We start from the raw sequence: 13,808 nt of genomic DNA on the forward strand, positions 1-13,808 counted from the left end.
AAAGAATTTAATTTTCAGTAAGAAAATGTAACTATTGTTACATTAGGTCCTTGATGTCATCTGGATTGGTTTTGATTTCACTTCTTTAACAGTGACAAGAGATGAAAACATCTTGTGTCATGAGGGATTGCAAAGCACTACTAAAATGTCTCATGATTTAAGCTAATATACTATTATTAATATTTCAAGAATGGCTTAGGTTCACATAATATTTTCAAATAATTCCAAATGACAATTTTCCAATTGTACATTTCATTATAAATTTATCCTGATAATTCAAATATATGCATAATTCAGTTCTTTCTCTATATAATTTAGTTTTTTCACTAGAAAGGTAAAAATATTTTGAATTTTTCAAACTCAGAATTGGGAATTTCTATGACTAATAATTATGAAAGCTTAGGCCGTCCTTATATAATGAAAAGCTTTAGTATAATACCTCAAATGATCCCTAGTTAAAGATCATTTCTTATGGGACAAGAAACTGACCAAGCACTCAACTATCATTTAAGCAATTTATTTGTAAATTAAAAAAAGCTTTTGCTTCACTGACATTCATAAAAATTAACATATATACTATACCCTACTTGGGGTATAGTTCATAATGTTTGACAATCAAATCAATTGCTGTCTTATAATGACTTTCAATTAAGTCATGTATAATCATTGGATTGGTATTATATTGTATTAGATCTTAGAATTATATAAGGATAGCTTCAATAATCGTAGTTATTAGATATATAATTTTGAGAAAAACTAGTAAAAAAAAAAAGAGTGGTGAGAGTTACTAGCCAACATTTGCTATTTTCAATGTGATTATTTTACCAACCTGGCACTCATAGTTAGATTCCTTATTATAAGCTATGAAAATAGTCATATAAAGTCAAATGATATCATAATGGATTATGCCGTGTCTGTATTCAAACATTCATTTAGAGATTTTAAAATCACTCAGGGTATTCTATGCAGACCTATACCTAGTAATTTATTAACCACACATTCCTGTGAAGAGGTTGGAAGTGAGCTAGCTTCATGCAGTTCACTACAGTAATGTTGTACTGAAGCAGTTTCCTTAAGAAGTTGAAAATTAGGCTATGGCTGTAACCACTTCAGAGCACGTCAAATACATCACAATACACTACACACTAATGACAAGCTTACATTTTTAGACTCTCATTTTAGGAGACTCTTAATTATTCATATGACACTGATTAATTTATTTCCTTTTGTCCAGACTACAAATCCACCACATTGAACATTGCATAAAAAAAAAATCACAGCATAGTACCTCTCAAAGATTATAATTAATACTGACTTTCTAGCACTCTCACTTGAACTGCAGTGATACAGGAACACAAATGGCAATAAAAATATACAAACAATAGGCCCCTATGCTGGTTGGCTTCATGTCAAGTTGACACAAGCTACAGCCATTTTGGAAGAGGGATCCTTGGATGAAAATCTGCCCTTACCACATAGGCCTGTGGACAAGTCTGTGGTACACTTTCTTAATTGATGCTTGATGAGAGAAGACCCAGCTCACAGTAGATGGTGTCACTCCTTGTCTACTGGTCTTGGGTGCTCTCTGAAAGCAGACTGAGGAAGGCATAAGGAGAAAGCCATAAGCAGTACTCCTCCATGGCCTCTCCATCAGCTCCTGCATCCGGGTTCCTGCTCTGACCTTCTCCACAGATGGCATGTGGTATGGAAGTGTAAGTAGAGTAAACCTTCTCCCCTCATTCCCTATGGTTATGGTTCTTTGATCACAGCCACAGAAAGCCTAACTAAGCACCACTTACCATGAATTTGTAGATGTGTTTTTCCTATTATTTTAACTTATTGAGAATTATATATTTTTTATTTTACATATAGATCCCAGTTCCCTCTCCCTCCCTCCTTCTTTCCCTCTCACATGTACTCCTCCCACCCTTCCCTCCTACCTCCCCCACTCCACATATAGGTCGATGCCCTCCAGGAGGGGTCATCTAAATCTGTCAAGTCATTTGGAGTAGGGCCTATGACTTCCCTCCTATCTCTAGGTTGAGGGAGTATCCCTCCATGGGGGATTTGCCCGAAAAGTCCTTTTGTACACCAGGAATAAATCCTGGTTACACTGTCTGAGGTCCCTTAGACTGCTCAGGCCTTCTAGCTGAGGCACATGTTCAGGGACCTGAGTCAGTCCCATGCTGGATTCCCAGCTATCAGTCTGGGGGCCCAATAGGAGAGCTATATATTTTTAACTAAGGGACAAATATATCCCTCTGACCTAGACTGAACATCCATTTTCAAGACACATATAAAGTCACCTTATTTTTATTACCTCTAGTTGATAAGAGAATATCATATTATACACAAAAGCAGACCACTTCAATTGGTACCCAAGTGGCAAATTCTTCACAAATCTTTGTCTATGTAAAAATGTATCCAACCATTAAAAGGTACATTTGAATACTAGTATGATGACACAGATAGATATAGGTACCCCTGTGGCCTCTACCATGTTCCACGCCAAGCTGGACAATAGCTATTTAGCAGTCTAATTTTTCACTGAAAGTCATTCTGTCAATTTACTTGTCTGTTGCAGTGCCATTCACTTTTACACTAAAATTCATTTCTTCCTGCTAGGTTGAAGACTTGTCTGAATTAGTGAAAGGGTCATGGGTAGAAATTTCTATTCCCTCATCATTATCAACTATGTTAATAAAAATTTTGAACACTGTAATCATATTTAGAAGAAAAATTGGAACCAAGTTTCTCCAAGGAAGGGGTAGTGATAATCTTATTAACTCAAGATTCCACTTATTAAACAAATATTAATTTTTGATTATGCATGAAATTTATGGAGAGGGGACACAGAGATAATGAAATCTTTCAAACCCATATGCTTTGCCTGCAGGAATACATTTATTACCTGCTGTGATGTCATTGGGTGACTTTCCTGGTTGGTGGAGATTCAGTTTAAGTTTCCCATCGCTGAGCAAGAGGAGAAGACCACCTGAAACCAATTGCAGTTCACAGAAGAGCAGAAGCCCCGCCTTATTCCAGGTTCGGAATTGAAAACTGACTGAGACGGCTTCCTCTTTGGAAGATGCTGAGAGTACCAAGTAACTCCTGGTGCTCAGGAAAGTCAGAGGCACAGACTGTGGTTGTGAGCAAGAAAACGATGTATTTCCCTGAGGACAGAGGACAAGAGCAGGTAGGTAGGTATTCAGCTCATTGCTGCCCACATGGGATGGAATTTAAATACTTGTGAAGTCTGATTATCAGTCTCATATTATTCTAGCTTAAAAACAATTTGCTGTACCATGAAGGTCCAAATATTTGCCTTTTATCTTAAAAGTTCTTGAAGAATGTTCCTAGGTTTTCTCCACATTCTTCAACTTTTGTATAGACTTGAAAAGCCAATGAGATCAACTTTATCAAAAAGAATAAACACTTTTGTGTTTGGGGGGGGGGATTGGGGATCTTGGTCCAACAAACAAATAAAAATGATTCTGTTAAAAATTGAACTTTTACTTTATACAACTGTTATGTTGTATGTTTGTGAAATGTTAAAAGCTTAAAAACACAAAATGCTAATTGCTGACATCCATACTCACTTATAAAATAAAGAGAATTTTAAGATAATCAAACCCTGTGGAGATGGGAGCAGCTATCTGCTGGTTTGACCCTAAGCTTTATTTGGGTAGCTATCTCTTCCTGCCCATGAATAGAGTGGGTCTTTGCCCAAGTGTTGTATAGGAACATTATTTTGGATGGAACACACACACATTTGTCTATATTTCCTTAAATTATCTCCCTATAATAAAACAGTAATGAAAATAAAACTTTTACTGGATGTTAGGAACATATATAGTACATGAATTCACTGAGAACTGGGAATGAAATCTTTTCCATAATAAATATTCCAGTGATGTTCTCTGGGATTTTCTACACAATGTGAGATTCAAATTTACATATTTTGAATTTTAAGCAATGAAAGAAATTAATGAAAATCTATTTACATTGGCATTTTATTATCAAAGTAATAAAGTGGAAACTGTGAATACCAGAATTTCAATCATTGTCTGATTCTAGGTAAAAGTTCCCTGAAAACCAAGAATGATGCTTGAATGTCAGAAGAAGAGCACCAGCCATTTTTCCCCAAAGGTATTGGGAATTATGTACAGTGAAGGATGAGCATAAACCTGTAGTGGTAACCACTGCTTGCTTTTTAGCAAGAAGACTCATCTTCCAGAACCCATGCCAAAGAGCTAGATTTAAGACTGGGAATATATCCAATGGTCAAGGAACTTGCAGTGCAAATTTGACTTCTGGAGTTTGCATCCCCAGAAACCCACACAAATTCTAGGTGGACAGGGAGGCCACCTATAACTCTAGCCTCTGTGAGCAGAGACAGGAAGATCCCCAGGGCAATGTGGCTAGCAATAGACAGGCAAGCTCTGAGCTTGATTGATACATACAGCTTCAATGAACAAGGTGGAATAGTGATTGAGGATGATTCTGAATATAGCAACTTCCAGCCTCCAATTTCACACATCCACAAATACACCAAAAGCATTCATATGCCTACCCCACCACAATATGGACAGGATTATAAGCACAGAGATGCTGGTTTGTTCCACTGTCCTGCTCTCCTCCACTCTGTACCACCTATTTATCAAGACGTCTGGTCCTGCTGGACAGCAACAAACCAAACTGATGCCCACCTCAGGTGTGTGTTATGGAAATTTAAACACAAAAGCTACCCAGAGGCAACATCTCCTATAGACACCTCAAGAATGCTGCCTGAATAAGCCACAAATACTCTGCCAAGTCCAATTTGTCCATTCATAGCTCAGCTTCAGTCAGTGACTCATCTGATCTTCAACCTTCCTGTGCCAGGCCGTCACTTCCTGTTTCCTCTACTAACTCCTTATTTCACATTAGGAGAAAGGTACCCTGTTTAAAACACTCTGCTGTTGCTTCCCTGTCTGAACTATGACCAACAGTTAGACCTAAATGCTCTAACTGTATAAAGGAGCCTAGACAATCCCACTATCTAGACAGGCTGGCAATTGCAATGTTGTAACAATCTATAAATTATTTGTTATGAATGGCCATGAGAAACAGAAGTGTTTCTAATTGCTTGTGAACACACAAGAATGCTAACAGATTCCAGAAACTGAGCTCATCCAATGACCTAGTCAGGGAATAACTTCTTAAAGAAATAAAAACAATTTTTTTATTTTATTATTTTTCTTATTTTACATATCGATCCCAGTTCCTCCTCCCTCCTTCCCATGTCCCCTGACTTCCCCTCCTATCTCATCCCCCACACACTCTCAGGGAGGGTGATACCTTCCAGGAGGGACCATCAAAATCTGTCAAGTCATTTGGAGTAGGGACTAGGCCCTCCCTCCTGTCTCTAGGCTAAGGGAGTATCCCTCCATGGGGAATGTGCTCCCAACGTCCTTTCGTGCACCAGGGATACATCCTGGTGCCACTGTCAGAGGTCCCTTAATCTGCCCAGGCCTTCTACCTGAGACCCACATTCAGGGGGTCAGAGTCAGTATAATGCTAGTTTCCCATGAGCTCCCCCTTATTCAGGTCAGCTGGCTCTGTGGGTTTCTGTAGCCTGATCTTGACCCCTTTCCTTATCACCCCTCTCTCTCTGCAACTGGATTCCAGGAGTTAAGGTCAATGTTAACTGTGGGTGTCTGCTTCTGTTTCCATCAGCTACAAGATGCAGGCTCTATGATGGCATGTAAGTTAGTTATCAATCTCATTATCAGGAAAGGGCATATAAAGTAGCCTTTTCACTGTTGCTCAGTTTGTTAGTTGGGGTCACCTTTGTAGGTCTCTGGACATTTCTTTAGAGTCAGTTTTCTCTTCAAACCTATAATGGCTCCCTCTATTATGGCATCTCTGAAATAACAACAAATTAATCTAACAAACGTAATAATATCTCAAGAAAACTGAAACGGCCATAACAAAATTAAAAATCATATCACAATAAAATTTTAAAATATTTCCCATACTATTTTTTAAAATTTATTGTTGTATGACAGTTTTTCCAACTTCAAACACTCCATCTAGATGGAGGGGCAAGCTCATGACATTCAGAAGGTAAACAAAGTATCATATGTCTTTAAAAGCTGAAGCTTAGAAAATTCTAGAAGGCCCCTCCATGGCTTTATAAAAGCCACAAGCAACTGCTCTCTCCTGTGAGGAGAGAGCTGTATAATGGCAGCTTTGTGAGTCATCACCTGTGCTTTGGAAAATCTTTTCCATGATGCAGCTGCTTTTGAGCCATCCTCTCTTCTGTAAGTAACCTGGTACCTATTACTCATATTAGTTACCCCAATGGGAACTCATTGGTTCACGAAGTTGGAATTTGGTGTGATTATCACTTTGGTCTGTTATGGGTTCCTTTTCTGGAGTGAGGAGGTGAGTGCGTGTTTGTGTGTGTGTGTATGTGTGTGTTGTGTCACCCCTGGGAAAAAATAAATGTATGCCAAGTGGTGGTGGCTCATGCCTTTAATCCCAGCCCTCAGGAGGCAGAGGCAGGCAGATTTCTATGAATTTGAGGCCAGCCTGTTCTACAAAGCTACACAAAGAAACCCTGTCTCAAAAAACCAAAATAAATAAATAAATAGGTAAATAAATATATGTAAAATATTTATATTGTAAATTATAATTCCCCTAAATAGGACAAATCTTCTATGTGCATACTGTCAACCAGATAGATTTTTTAAATAAAGGGTCATGTCTAAAACATTATAAGCAAGACCCTCACATTGAGAAACTTTTTTTTTTTTTGGAAAAGGTACATCCTACTCATACCTTCATATGGAGATTCTTACCATGGCAATGATCTGAGGGCTGTGTTGTTTGGCCAAGCCAATGATGTCCACACCATTATAATAGAGGTTCTCCAAACATCCATGAAAATGTTTATACAGCAATGACACTGATTTTGCAGGTGCTGAGATCCCTCCAAAGCTGATCTTAGAAAGAAAAGTGGCATCAATAATATTGTTTAGTGATTTTTTGTGGTAACCTGTTTAAATAATTATGATTAGCAATTATAGCACTAATCATCACGTAGATGACTTTACAACACCACACAGAAAAAAATTAAGATACTGACTTTTAAAAACAAATTTATGTGCATTCAGTCTTCATTTGTGTGACAGCTTGATTATCCTTCCAAGTCACTAATCACACCTGGTTTTGATATTTATTGCTTAATGAAGAAAAATACACTTTTTGATTCACAGTAGAACTTGCTCTATTTAATAATGTAGCTAATTATGTTATTTTATTTTGTATATGTTTCTAGCACAAATTGATATTTGCATATTGAAATCAGCTGTTAATGAATTAGTCTGTTTGCCGTTATAGTCTCTCATAAATCTGTATTTCTCAGGGGTAGACCAAGAAATCAGTGGATGCATTCTAGATTTGCATGTGGCAGTGGACTCTCATCATGGGAAACATAATCTGCCTATGAGGTACAGAGACTGTATGTGTCAGGTGAAATGATTGTCATGATCTATAAGGATACACATAAATATATAAGAAACGATAAGCCCCAAGTTCCATGTGCTAGTAAACTAGATCAACTTAGGAATACTTTGTCAGCCTGGGGATTTATTCTGAAGGTGTCCTTTTTAATAGCATATCTTCTGCTAGGAAGTTAAACCACATATAACATCATCAAATCTGTATTAATTGAAATGTAACTACCACACCTCATAATCAAGATCCAGGTAATTGAATTCTCCCTGGGCATGGAAGTGACGTCGGTGCTCGTCCACTGTAAAGTTGACCTGTTTGCCCAGTCTCTGGATGAGCACAGAATGCCAATGCTGATCATCCAGCAGGCTGCCCAAGGTGAGGTTGATCAGGGTGGAACTAGACATCAGTCTAGCTTCTCCTAAGAGGAAAAAAAATAACAACACTGTGATTCAGTTAAAAGGTTGGAGAGCTTTTTTTCCGATGGACCTGCATCTCTCACAGTAATTTGCAAACTTCTTGCATGCATGCCATCCTGAACACCAGTGTGGATTTATCTGAAGCTTGATTATAATGATCTCTCAACCTTGCTGTAATTTCTTCCACTGTTAATTCTTTCTATTATTATTACCCATTGCAAGCTCATTTTCTATGTAAATTTTATCTTTGCTACAAGCTCATTATTTTTACTGCTGTAATATTTTTCAATGACCCATCCCATTTTTTATGATGCTAGGAAATAACTATGGAACTACATCAGAGTTATAAGAAAAGCATCCAATGTGGTGTTTGTGCAGTTTGCAAACATGAATCATATGGACATTTGTTGGGAGAATATTTGATCACACTGTGAACCTTGAGTTTGCATTTGAATTAATTAAATAAAATTAATCTTGAGTCAGTAAGTTGAGTTAGCACCTAGTTGACAGAAAGTAATCAGAGAGCCTCAGCAGACTTGGTCTTGTTTGTAGATAGATTTTTAAAAATTTAAATTAACCAATTTCTATTCATCTATGTACTGCACAGAGGTACATCAGCTACATACTGTCCATTAAGTTTTCCTGCTTCTTCCATGTCTGCCTGTCTGGCCTCTGGCTGGCTGACTGAATCCTATTTTTTCTCTGCCTGCCAGCTCTGGCTATCCCTCCTCTGCCTAGCTATTGGCCATTCAGATTTTTATTAGACCAATCAGGTGCTTTAGGTAGGTAAGACAACACATCTTTACATATTTAAACAAATATTCTATTCCACAGCAGGCACTGGGTATTCCCACAAGTCTTTGAATGGGAAAATAAGGTACTTGGAATGTAAAGAGAAGTGAGATATGAAAACATCAAGTTACATAAGTGATAATCAAATGATCAAAACTTTCAAGAGCCTCACCAAGTAACTTTACCTGAATTGATAAGTAAGAATAGTTTTCCTCTTCTTAACTCCAATATGATATGATCTCCAGTAGGCCCTGCCCTGTGCAGTAGGATCCCATCACTCTCCATAGTTTTAAATTTCAAAGAAATAATATCTCTGATTGGACTCAAGGAATTTTGATCAAATCTGTAGAGAAGGGAACTTTTTCCATCAAGATCAATCACCACTGACCCTGAAGACAAAGATAGTGAAAGTCATCAATCTACAGATGAATGTGGTTTTCACTGAAACATGTTAATTACTGTGCTGTGTATGTGTGCGTGTGTGCTCGTGTGCATGCACAAGCACATGAATGTATACTCTAGAGTCATAAAACATCATTTTAAGCAATCATTAAATTGGCCTTGTACTCTATCTTATTGTGTTATCTTCATGACTAAGTGGTAGTATTTAAGGACACAGCTATTTTCTGCCTTCTCAAGGGCATCATTGGAAAGAAATTAAACTAATAGTATTGTAAGGTTTATTCTACTGCATTCATGTCATACTTTGACACCAACCTGTTTTTTCAGCTTTCTGGCAGTGTCTTACCTACTCATTGTCAAGCTCACTCTTATCCAGATTATCTTTAAAAAGATGTCATGTTATACTGGTAACATAATAATACATCTGTCAAAATCAGTTGCAGCCCCCAAAAAGACACAAAATGAAACCAATAATACTCAGAAATCTTCACGGCATTTTCTATGTTTCACAAGTCAAGGAGTTTTTAAGGCAATTACCCTTAAGAGTATATTTATATAATAAATGAAGAAGATAGAGAAACTCAATAAAATAGGAAGCTGTTTTTCTTTGGCTAAGCTGACTTCTTTCAGTCAACAACATGACATTATAGCTTACTCATTGTGTGTCATTTGATGAAATTATTACAGTTACTTATATGCCCAAATGTGTATTGATTCAGACTACCCACTACACCCCAGAAACTGTTAATTACTTGTACCCACATAAATGTTTTCACTATTCTATGAAGCTCTCTTCTGAAGTTCCAGGGGTCTGACTTTTCTTTAACATATTGTTAATATGCTTATAAAGAATTCATTCGCCAAGTACACATGAATAAACATCACATGCCTTAGAAAGAATAATGTTAGCTGAACAATCATTCCTTGTTATATAGTTGAATGAATGTGTATGGTTAAAACATAACTCTTTGTCAAACACAAATGATGTTTTCTTCCATTATTAGATAGCAATAAATTAAGAAAAATTTCAGCCAGATAGACTTTAAATGTTGACACATTTGGAGCAATGCAGTTATCTCTGAGTTATCCCTGAGTTAATGTATTGCTTAGAGGCAACTATCAAAGTAATGATTTTATTATAGATAAAGACTATTTTTGGAATTAGCAACCAAGAGATCCCCCCCCATAAAACAGCCCATGTTACTTTAGCCTACTATTTCTTTTTCACTATTGTTAGTATTACATTATAATGGTTGTATCCATCTTCCATGGCACCTCAAGCTTTGCAGCCAAGAATATTTCCGTCAGCAAAATAAGGTAGTGAGGAAAAAAATCTTGAACAATTGATGCCTAAAGCAATGGTGTAATGTTTTATCCATTAAACTAAAGCCACTTAGCATTTTCTGTGACTCTTACCTACTTTTGACCTCACAGGTACATGACTATGCATGCCAATGAAGTTTTTTTTTTTTTTTTTACTATAAACATATTCAGTTTACCATGTCTGAGGTGCTGTATGCTAAATTTGCTGGGTAGAAAATATGCAAAATATGTATGCCTACATGGAGCTTAGACACAGAGAAGATGAACAAATATATCCATAAATCCATTACAGATTCTGACAGACATTCCAGTGGAGAAGAAGGCCAACTGGCCAAGATGCTGAGAAAGAGCTTACTCAGATGTCAGACCTAGAAATATGACTCTTGGGCAGGTTTCATATGCAACCTGGCTTCTCCCTACAGTTTCAAGCCCATATCTTCTCATAAACCAGATTACACTTGTGGTGTGTAATTTTAAAATGCCTAGATATTCTCTCATATGTTCATGTTCACTATCATAAATACACTTTTAAGAATTGTTGAGAAACTGCTATGACAAGAAATAATGTAATGCTCTGAAGTAGGAGGTAGATTCCATTCAACTAAAAGGCCTCTGAGAAAAAAATAGTATAGCAATAGGGAAATGAGCATATTGATAGCAATCATATCACACATTCTACATGTATGCAAGCAATGCCTTTCAAACAAGAGAAAAGGTCAGAAAGCATCCAAATAATCCTGACATTCTCATACTAACATTGTGCTCATTTACAGCAATTCACTTTTTTATTATTATATTTATAATGTTACCTATGCAAACGTCTGACATGTGAAATATAGTTTTGAATCATCAGCAGCACAAAGCACTGTATTGTGATACATAAAATGCCCTGGTAAGATTTGTTGTCAACCTGAATGCAAGCTAGAGTTGTCTGAGTAGAGAGAACCACAGATGCAAAAATGTATACAATCTACAATCCTAGAGAAGCTGAGAAACAAGGAAGACCCTAGGAGAGACATACATGGACCACCGAGAAGGGAAAAGGGACAGGATCTCCTGAGCAAATTGGGAGCATGGGGGGGGCAGGGGAGAAAGGTAGGAGAAAGAGAAGGGGAGAAGGGGAAGGTGGAGGGGAACATGAGGGATCAGGAAGGTCGACTTGAGGGAAGAACAGAAATGGAGAACAAGGAAAGAGATACCTTGATAGAGGGAGCCATTATGGGCTTAATGAGAAACTTGTCACTAGGGAAATGTCTAGGGATCTACAAGGATGACCCCAACTAAGAATCTAATCAATAGTGGAGAGGCTACCTTAAATGTCCTTCCCCTATAATGAGATTGATGACTATCTTAAATGCCATCATAGATCTTTCAACCAATAGCTGACAGAAGCAGAAGTAGAGACTCACAGGTAGGCATTGAGCTGAACTTCTGAAGTTTAGTTGTAGACAGGGAGGAGTGATGAGCAAAGCGGTCAAGACCATGCTGGGGAAATCCACAGAAAAGGCTGACCTGAACAAGTGGAAACTCACAGACCACAGTCTGACAGCTGGATAACCAGCATAAGACCAAACCAGGCACCCTGAACATGGGTGTCAACTGGGGAGCTTGGGTAGTCTATGGGACCAATGGCAGTGGAACCAGTATGTATCCCTAGTGCACAAATGGGCTTTGGGAGCCCATTCTCTATAGAGGGATACTCTCTCAGCCTAGATATACTAGGGAGGGCCTAGGCCCTACCCCAAATAATGTGACAGATTTTGATGATCACCCATGGGAGGTCTCACCCTCCCTGAAGATTGAATGAGGGTGGGATGGGAGGGGTTAATGGAGGGAATGGGAGGTCAAGGGGGAGAGAGAACTGGGATTTATAAGTAAAATAATATTGTTTTTAATTTAAATAAAAATAATTAGTTTTTTTAAACAGATTGATGACAAATAAGTCTATGGGATATTTTTTTCATCAGCCTACTCAGTCAGTTCCTTAGGCATCCAGCACCACCACCCTGAGGTGTATAACAATACAGACTGAGCTAGGCACAGAGAACAAACCAGCTTCCTGCCTGGAGTTCCTGTCCTAACTTCTTTGATGATGGATGGACTATATAATGGAGGAGCATAAGTGTCATCAACGTTTTCCTTCCTAAGATGCTTTCTGTCACTGTATTTTATCACAACTGAAGCTGTAACAAAGACATAGAGACAAATTATAGAAATATCTGGAACTATCTTTTCTAACCCACTTCCCTCTTATAAAAGACCCTTCTGATTTTATAGGGTCCCCCTGAATAAACTAGGTAATCCCCCAATAATTGCTCCCTCAAAGCACCTTTGGTGCATAAGGTACCACAATGTCTTTATACTTGGGTTTTAGGGACAAAGATTGTGTCACCATGATAAAACACTTGACAGATGTAAAATAGGAGAGGAGGGGTTTTGACTCTTGGATTCAAAAGACCTCTGGCATGGCAGGGAAGACAGTATCTATGACTCTAAAGTATAAAACAGAAAGCAGAAAAGATGAGCCCATATGAAACCTTCAAGGGTCTGGACCTTTTGGCAGACTTCTGCCAGCCAGGCCCTGCCTCCTAAAATTTCCACAGCCCTCCATAAATACTGGCAGCAGGAGGAGGATATGTGCTCAGATACTAGCCCTGCGGGTACATCTCATATTCAAACAATAATAGTGGGGGTGTTTTTTTCCTCTCATAGCAAATTCCTTAACCTCTTTGTCTTGCTTCTTCATGCATGAAATGAGAGTAACTGTACATTATCCACAGGTTTGTTGTATGAGTGTTTATCCACATAGTAACAAGTAATCAATGAACACTCATTGCTGCTAATGCTTACCTATTATTTATTGTTAGAATATTGAGCTGGAAAAGAGGTAACCAAAATAATTAAATACTTGGATTTATTTCTGATTCTTTAAAACATAATGAATTCCTGAAGAACACACACAAATGCACAAATGCACATTTACACACAGGTATACACACACATACATGCACATACCACACATGTGCATATATGCACAAGCACACATACTCATTCTCACACAAGCACACATGTGCTCATACACACACACACACACACACGCACACACACACACACACACACACACGCACACGCACACACACACACACACATAGTGCTCTTCAGTATCAATGTCCTTGGCAGGTTATACAGAGAGGATGATTTGAGGCAGCTCTGGGTTCTAGGCTCTTTGTCAGCTCCTGCCTGAACCAACTCACCATAACAGTTGTTGGTGACCTGAATCCTCCTCAGTGAATACCGCCATCTGAAATCTGCTTATTTAAAGCAAGAACTGAGGAAAGAGGAGACTCAGAAACACTGTAGGTCTGGACCATT

The 13,808-nt window shown here is 38.0% G+C and overlaps 1 protein-coding gene across 1 annotated transcript in view; it reads right to left on the reverse strand.

Annotated features, from left to right (window-relative positions):
- Positions 1-13,808, reverse strand: part of Cntnap4 (contactin associated protein family member 4) — a 274,098-nt gene that overhangs the window by 101,643 nt on the left and 158,647 nt on the right. The window contains exons 5-8 of the mRNA XM_051201516.1: positions 8,897-9,100; positions 7,737-7,921; positions 6,846-6,989; positions 2,912-3,173 (exon numbers count right to left, since the gene is read on the reverse strand). Coding sequence (XP_051057473.1) covers positions 2,912-3,173; positions 6,846-6,989; positions 7,737-7,921; positions 8,897-9,100 — 795 coding nt within the window. The remainder of the gene's footprint in view (positions 1-2,911; positions 3,174-6,845; positions 6,990-7,736; positions 7,922-8,896; positions 9,101-13,808) is intronic.

This window comes from Phodopus roborovskii, unplaced genomic scaffold, assembly GCF_943737965.1.
Source record: "Phodopus roborovskii unplaced genomic scaffold, PHOROB, whole genome shotgun sequence".
Classification (NCBI taxonomy): domain Eukaryota; kingdom Metazoa; phylum Chordata; class Mammalia; order Rodentia; family Cricetidae; genus Phodopus; species Phodopus roborovskii.